Source organism: Danio rerio, chromosome 13 (assembly GCF_052040795.2).
Source record: "Danio rerio strain M-AB ecotype USA chromosome 13, GRCz13ab, whole genome shotgun sequence".
In the NCBI taxonomy this organism is placed as follows: domain Eukaryota; kingdom Metazoa; phylum Chordata; class Actinopteri; order Cypriniformes; family Danionidae; genus Danio; species Danio rerio.
In genome coordinates, this window is record NC_141033.1 from 38,780,483 (window position 1) to 38,789,066 (window position 8,584).

Genomic DNA, 8,584 nt, shown 5'->3' on the forward strand with positions numbered 1-8,584 from the left:
AAAGAAAGAAAGAAAGAAAGAAAGCACAAAACTCCATGTTCATGCATATGTACATGTAAATGATGTAAAATGCACGTGTTTGTGTGTAAGAAAATGACAGACTGACTGAGCAAAGCAGAATTCCCCACCCAGCACGATTTACCGCAATCACGACACACCCAGACACAACAGCTGTACAAGCCGCCACACACACACACACGCACACACCTGTGGGACTGTTCCCAAAAGGATGCATCTAATTACGGAGATGGTCACAATTACTTTTTAGATAAAGCAATGTGTGTTAACAATAACTTTGCTGGAGGTATAATGAAAGAGAGTAGAACAGGCCCTCTGAATTAAGGGAGGATCAAAAGCACGGACAGTGTTTAAACAGCTCTTTCAGTGTCCTCCAGCAGCTGTTTTTCTGTGGCCAGTACAGTTACGTCACATGAAATCGTGGTCTGAGCCAGTGAAACGCGTTTGTTAACGGCTGAGTTGCGCTCAGCTGGATTTCAATGGAAACGGGAGCTCGCGCAGGGGGGCTGACAGACCGGTTACCGCGCTCCATTCGTGATGACCGCATTTCTTCAGGGCACCGCGGGCGCTGGAGCTTATTGATGCGCGCGCTCGTCGCTCGCTCCCTTTTGAGTCATTCTGTGAGAGCAAGACGTGTCTGTCCGTTCCTTCCGTCAGACTGCTGAAAAAAAGAGGAGGAGAGGGAAAGAGGGAAAATTGAGAGTACTGTGTGTGTGAATCATCCGGGAATCCATCTTTAAATAAAGGAACCGTAAAGGCATGTAAACGCGCAAAGAGGAGGAAGCACGCGAGGCTCGTTTTTAGGGAATTATTGAATTCACAATTGATTTGAAGCTATGATACAACGTAAGGGAAGCGGTACTATGAGCGTCATGAGCGGCAACGCGAACTCCACCGTCGTGCATCCTCCCGGTGGCCGGAGTCGCGGAGACGCGCGTTACCCGCAGCACCAGCCCCACCAGAGCGGCTCGATGGTAAAGCCCCAAAACGAGCCCGCGGAGCTGGTCAAACGAGCCCTGGATTTTAAAACGCAGGGCACACAGTGCTACAAGGACAAAAAATACCGCGAGGCCATCGGCAAGTACCACCGCGCGCTGCTGGAAATGAAGGGTCTGTGTCGCGTGCTCGGGGACCCGGACACCAGCAAGTCTCCGTCCACCGTCCTGACTGCCATCAGTAAATCCAGTCTGACGGACGAGCAGAAAGGCGCGGTGGAGAACGCGGAGCTGGAGTGCTACAACAGTCTGGCAGGTGGGAACATCGTGTTTCACCACATGAAAAGCAGTATTTCAATCAAGTCACCGCTTTCTATGTATTCCACGTGCTTAAGGCTGAAGATGAGCACCTCACTGTAATATAATATTCATATTAGCACTTAAACAGAGTCTTGAATGGCAAACACTGCGATTTGGCCCTTTAACTCCTTAATAAAAGTAATTTGTGAGTAAATTCTGCATTTAGAATGACGTCATGGTTTGTCTAGATTACCTGCCATATATAATATTTATATTTCATATAAGCACTGAGAAATGTTTCTTAAAAAGCTGAAATGGTAAGTTTTACATGGGTGCAGTTGATTTTGTCTGTTTGCATGCAGCTTGTTTGTTGCAGATGGAGCTGGTGAATTATGAACGAGTGAAAGAGTACTGTCTGAAGGTTTTGAGAAAGGAGGGCGAGAATTTTAAAGCTCTGTATCGCTCTGGTGTGGCGTATTATCATCTGGGAGACTTCAACAAAGCCCTGCACTACCTGAAGGAGTCACACAAGCAACAGCCCACAGGTCAGTCACATCAAACTCTGAAACGCTACACCAGTATTTGTCGAATTGAGGACTGCAGAAGCCTAAAAATCTGTCAAATCTAACTAAAACAAAACAACAAAAACAGAATATAGTAGAGGGTAACACAAAAGTATCCAGTTGCCTGTGGATTGCATAAAAAAGAATATGAAAAATTGAGATATTTGGAGAATATTTAGCTAAATACACAGTGATAAAAAGTAATTTACTGACAAGTAATTATTTGCTTGTTAAGCAATGTAATTGTTAACAGTGTTTGATGAGCAACACGCATATGCAATAACAATGATGCTAATGTTAAAAGGTCATAGTCAGCTCAGCCAGTCAATATCCATTTTACAATTAAAGTGATCCTGTTGTGCTTATTTACAAGATAAATGCCTCAGGTGCCTCCAGAATGAGTCTGTGCCGTTTTAAAATACACATTTATCATGCAATATACTGTACACCTCTTTAAATGCAAATGAGTTCCGGGTACCCACCACTTTCCAGAAGAGAGTTGTGGCTTTACAGCCTGTGACTTCATTACTCTGGCAACAAAAGAAATACATCTGTATAGCTTTAACTTCTTCTAAAGAAAAAGTAAAGTAGAATTTCATATGAAACAAAAATAAGATAAAAACTTTCTCGTTTTTTATCATGCTTATGTTTTCAGAGTGGAGCTCAAAACCTTCTGTTTTGGGCTTTAATTCAGTTTCAGCATGTATATTATAGCTGTTTATAAGGTAATAAACTCTCAAACTTTGAAATTAAATCTTGATGTTCAATGCCTCTGAATCGACTCTTTTTGGATTTGATTCCTGGCACTACCATTAGGTGCGGTAGGTGATTGTCATTCATTCATTCATTCATTTTCTTGTCGGCTTAGTCCCTTTATTATTCCGGGGTCGCCACAGCGGAATGAACCGCCAACTTATCCAGCAGGTTTTTACGCAGCGAATGCCCTTCCAGCCGCAACCCATCTCTGGGAAACATCCACACACACACACTTATTCACTATGGACAATTTAGCCTACCCAATTCACCTGTACCGCATGTCTTTGGACTGTGGGGGAAACCGGAGCACCCGGAGGAAACCCACGCGAACGCAGGGAGAACATGCAAACTCCTCACAGAAACGCCATCTGAGCCGAGGTTGGAACCAGCGACCCAGCGACCTTCTTGCTGTGAGGCAACAGCACTACCTACTGCGCCACTACGCCGCCAGTAGGTGATTGTCTTCAGACACATGTTTTGATGTGCTGGTTAAAAGCCTTTTCACAGTCCAACAGTAATAATTACAGTAAATGATCTAAATGTGTTTATATGTATTTTTATATTCTGGGTAAGTTATAAAACAAAAAAATGTTCATCCAATTTAATATTGTTGTCAGGCTGACATCTCCCATAATTCAGGTCAGTAGCTCAAACTGGCTGTCAACAAATGCAGATTTGGTCTTTTGCAGATTTGGTCTTTTCACGGATATCTGCCATTAGCATGTGCCCGCCTGCATGAGTGCCATGCGTGTACGCTTAGATGAGCAACTTTTTAATTAATTAGAAACTTTTCTGAATTAATACTGGAGTTACTTTTGGACGCTGAAGGGAGGACGACACCATGGCTGAAGTATTCCTGTTTTAAACACTTTGAGTCACGAAGAGCTGATTCAGATGTTGTTGTTACAAATGGGTTAACGTTACATGCATGACGTGTTGTTCAGCCACTGAAATCCTCCGGCGAACGATTGATGAGACTGTTTTCAATTTCATAAGGGCCTTTTACAGCATCGATAATGTAGATTTATATTTAATTTGACAACAAAACATCAGTAAATAGTGCTATTCCGCCTAGCCTGCTTTACTGAGCTGAAATTGCTTTTTTATTCACATTGGGTAACTTCTAAACAGTGACAGCCTGTGACACGCTCCCGGTATTGTTCACTGCTACTCTGAATATTCACTCTGAAATAGCATGCAAGTATGGCTTAGTAATGAGTGTAATTCCTGCCACCGCCGGGCCAACCACTACATACACTTCTAACTGGCGAATGACATGAACTAGTGGGTTGTCTGCTGTCATGTCGCTGTGCGCGCATTTGCGATTTCAGGAGGCGTGGCTTTAAAACACAGTCTCTCCCCTGCCGCCCAAAGCTAATATGCTAACCGATTAGCATTTTGTCAGATCACCTACTGCACCTTTAACTGTCACCTTTGAGTTCACGCTTCAAAATTATAAATGATATATGTATGTTTTATATAGTCTGTCAAGATAAATTCAGGTTTAGTAAAACATTTAGACAAAAAAGTTAAAAATATATACAAAAACATTTATATTTTGTGTATGACCCCTGGTGACAGTTAAGCGGTTAATCTCCTGATATTTAAAAATACACAAGTTCACATAATGTTAGATAAGTGACTATAAAATAATGCAGAAGAAATCACATGTGTATCAGTATATTAGATCAGGAGTCCAGAAACAGTGCTTACATTAGCGTAACTCTATTTGGATTTGAACTTTGTAGATCTTTTTCATGCTCAAACAACAACATTAAACACTGAGTGAAGTTTAATTCTAAAATAATTTTGAGAGGAGGCGTCACGGTGGCGCAGTGGGTAGAATGGTCACCTTACAGCAAGAAGGTCGCTGGTTTAAGCCTCGGCTGGGTCAGTTGCCATTTCAGATTACGTGCTTATGATTGAACACGGCTGGACCTAAATTAGCTAATACAAGACTCTCCAATCAGACGATTCCTAAATCACTAGAAATAACCATAGTCTTCATACCACAGTCATCTTCTTGAAGCATTCCCCTTTCCTCCCCCATTCCACCCCCTTTTTTGGGCGGCACGACAGCCTCACAGCAAGCACTGTTAGCACTGTTGCCTCACAGCAAGAATGTCGCTCGCAGGGCCGGTTGTCGTTTCAATGTGGGGTTTGCATGTTTTCCTCGTGTTGGCATGTATTTCCCCTGGGTTCCCCGGTTTCCTCCCACTATCCAAATACATCCGTCATAAGTAAATTGACTTAACCAAATTGGCACCATAGCCAAGTTTCTAGCCAACAGTATTTTTCCTTATAAGCAATTCGTCATTAGTTATCCCACACAGAATCTGCGCATGCAGAAATCCGCAAATTTCGCCAGGTATTTAGTCCATCGAGTCTATATATTTACTTGTGTAAATGTGTAAATATTTATTCAGGTTTTAAATTCATTTCAGTTATTTTATTGTGATATAATAGTAATATGAAAATGTTCCTATGGTTTAATTATTGTTTGTTAAGTAACACTTTCTGTCTTTTAGTAGATTTATTATATGACTTGCTTTGTTTACCAAATAAGTGGATCTAATTGGATTTGCATTATAAACATTAAATAAAAGTACAAACAAAAATGTATATATATTTTATATATTAAGTTATTAGTTATGATGATACTGCTAAAATCATTCCACATAAAACTGCAGATTATTTAAAAAATTCTCAGCAGAAATAACAAAAAGTGTCCGCAGATTCTGTCTGGTCTTAATCATTAGCCACAAAAAAGTGGGGGAGTTTTTGAAATCTACCTAAGCTCAAACTCCCGACTCACCCTGCAAACGGGAGGGAGCCCAGGGCTCGAGGATCCTTTGAGTTTAGGGCTCTCTCCCAGGACAGCATGCCAAACAAGCTTATAATCAATCATCAGCTAAGTGTGAACTCTTGAAAGGAAGTTGTTTGTGTAAAAAAAGCATAACAGGACCTCTTTACACCAAGTTGCTTCTGAACCCAAAACAGCATCTCTCTAGAAAAAGTTATTGTGCTGATAAATTAATGTCCAAAATGTCATGACACTTCCTGCTTGCATTTTGTGTGTTCAAACAGCTGTTTCCGCTTTGTCTATGTATTTGTAACAGACACAAACGTCATCCGTTACATCCAGCTCACGGAAATGAAAATCCGACGAAATGCCCAGAGAGAGAAAACAGAAGTTCCATAAAAACAAACAAACATGAAAAAGGCAACTCCCGCTCGACTAGCTTTGCACTGCGGACACCCCACACTTCCCTCATCGCACTCTCAGTGGACGAGGTTTGGCATTTTCACAGAAGACTTTATTCCAGCGCGGGTCAACACACCTGTCTCAGTCCTGTCAGAAACAGACTGAAGAGCTGAATCAGGTGTGCGGTGCCCTGAGTAGATTCTGTGTGGAGACCAGGAATGGAGGATTTCAGCAGCATTTATCATAGCTTTTCAAGTACACTAGTGCTGTCAAAATGTTTGCTTTTAGTACTTGGTTGTATTTTAGTACCGAAAACTGAACAGATGTCACTAGTCTCTCATGATGGTTGCGATCTGACGTTGTGCTCTACTTAACACCCTCAGATCATCTTGTGGCTAATAGTTTACACATTCCTGCAGCTTTTTTTTCTGTGTTTTTTCATATTGCTTTCAGATTCTGGCAATGATGTTTTCATTAGAGGTGATTTCTAAATCAGTTTTGCTGTGAACACATGAAGCTCCAAGTGCAATTAAGTGTCACTACTAGTGTCATATGCCACCAACTCTTCACTAAAAACCCACATTTAAATCGCAGTGGGTAAGATCTTACATGATTACATGAGTGTAATCATGTAATTCAAATACACACACACATTCTTGTATGGTATATGTGGTTTATGAGGACTCTTCACAGGTGTAATGTATTTTAGACTGAAAACATGTATTATATTACCTTACCCTACTCCTACCACTAAACCGATATATCAAATGCAACCCAGGCTCATTATTGATAAGTACCCCTGTATACATTTCTGTAGATCACAAAATACGTCTCAGGAGATACTCTTTTTTGCAGTTTTTCTTTCTGCAAATCCACCAGAGGCAACTGTGTATGCTTTCAAAACTCAAATTTCTCTTGTGTGTCATTTGCGCCTACTATTCTCGCGTAAATTCACCAGAGGCCGCTGTCGAATGACTGACTGACGACCGATAAACCCACCCACCCCTTTTTCCTAATCCAACCGATAGTGTTTTCAAAAGCACTGAATAACCCGCCCACTGCCATCCTTAAACCCAACCAAAGTGTTTCCAAAAGCGCTGATTAACCCGGCCACTGCCTTCCTTAAACCCAACCGATAGTGTTTTCAAAAGCGCTCTGATGAATCAGCTGAGTAGTTATGCAACTAGGAATCACTGGTGACAACAATACCACGTGACCACACAGCTGTAAAAGGTAAACACAGAACTGTCAGTCTTGCAACAACGCAACCACACACACACACACACACAGACCCATAAACCGTGACACCTTCGCGGCTACCTGATTTGACTGCGTTTTCAGATCTTACCATGTTCTCACCCTGTTATTTACTATTTATTTTTTGCCTTTGGTTTTTGTTTTACCTGCTTTCTGGAATCGTTTTTTGCTAGACTCGAACACGGTCAACAACGGTGACGTACATGGCGAGCTTCTGGGCAAACTGGTAACAGTGGAAAAGCCATCCACACTGAGTTTCCAGTGGTCAGTTGGTAGCGCAAAAAGAATCAAAAGCCGTCGGTGACGTCATACCACCCCGTAGGGTTCTCTTTAAAATCAAAATGCAGCCATAAGTAGCTCTGGCTATATAATTTGGGCTTTCCAGAAATGTTTACAGGGTATTTTTTCACAATGAGCCTGTGTTGACCAAACAAACAAAAAAAGTTTATAGTTTCATATTATGCTTTGTCATTTATATTGTAGTTTCGCAAAATACATTGTTTATGGTACAACCTTTTATAATCGATACAGACAGAAACATGAAAAACAGCATCATGCGAAAGTTGCAATCTTGAAATTACGATGTTTATATTTGGCTTTTTTAGTCATTTTTTATTGTTTATTTTCACGTTGGACCTGTAATAATTTAGTTTTAGAAGTAATATATTTGATTTATGTTTATTTAATATTTCTACAGTTTTTAACCAAACATCCGCTCTGAAGATCACATTTGAATGAGTAATTTTCCTAAGCATATACCTTAAAATGTCAAAAAGAATTAGTCTTTTATATGTGGTCAATATATGTACAGTAAACTACTAATTAATTGAATTTGCATAAATGGTACTATACTGTGATATATATCTTCATTAGGATATGATATGACATGAGATTTTTATCACATCTCCCAGTCCTGTTGTTAAATATGATTTTTAAGCACTTTTGAATTACGAGGACACAATGTCCTCATAAACCACCTTAACATTGTCATACCCATAACATTATACAAACGAGTCCTCATAAAAACACACACATGGTGGACATGAGTGTAAGCATGTGAATCAAGCACAGTCTGACACGCATACAAAAGCATGTAGGAGTACAAATAAACTGTGGTCATTGTTTTGTGTAAGAGTGCGTGCTTTTTTATTCACACTCGGATTCTGATTAAATATGTTTGACGTACATTTTTTTCATGCTGACTGAAACGGGACTCTGTTTTTCAACTCTTTATTATGGGTTTTTACTAAAAGTGTAAGGTACACAAAACATTCCAGTTCAGCGCTCTATTCTGGTTGCTATGGTGAGGCTGCATGGAAATCATCCTTGGAGACAGATGGGGATGATGGTGTTTCAGCCATGCTTGCTCGCACAGATCTGTCAAATGTTAAACAAAATATTCACTGTTCATGTTGAAACGTCTATATCAATTAACTGTTGTTTATGTATTTAGTTATTGTCAAATCTGCAGTAATTTAGACCAGAGAGGTTTTTATTACTGAATATAATAATAATGCACACTAAATAAATGATACTTAAAGGGTCGGAAA

The 8,584-nt window shown here is 40.3% G+C and overlaps 1 protein-coding gene across 1 annotated transcript; it reads left to right on the top strand.

Annotated features, from left to right (window-relative positions):
• Positions 1-428: 428 nt before the first annotated feature.
• Positions 429-8,584, top strand: ttc9 (tetratricopeptide repeat domain 9). The gene is made up of 3 exons (XM_087279658.1): positions 429-1,269; positions 1,616-1,798; positions 5,692-8,584. Exons 1-3 carry the CDS (start codon positions 855-857, stop codon positions 5,772-5,774), a joined length of 681 nt encoding a protein of 226 aa, XP_087135784.1. The 5' UTR covers positions 429-854; the 3' UTR covers positions 5,775-8,584.

Coding starts and splice junctions, on each gene's coding strand:
- ttc9 (XM_087279658.1), top strand. CDS start 855: ATGATACAACGTAAGGGAAGCGGTACTATGAGCGTCATGAGCGGCAAC. Junction 1,270..1,615: donor GTGCTACAACAGTCTGGCAG/GTGGGAACATCG, acceptor GTTTGCATGCAG/CTTGTTTGTTGCAGATGGAG. Junction 1,799..5,691: donor ACACAAGCAACAGCCCACAG/GTCAGTCACATC, acceptor TATTTGTAACAG/ACACAAACGTCATCCGTTAC.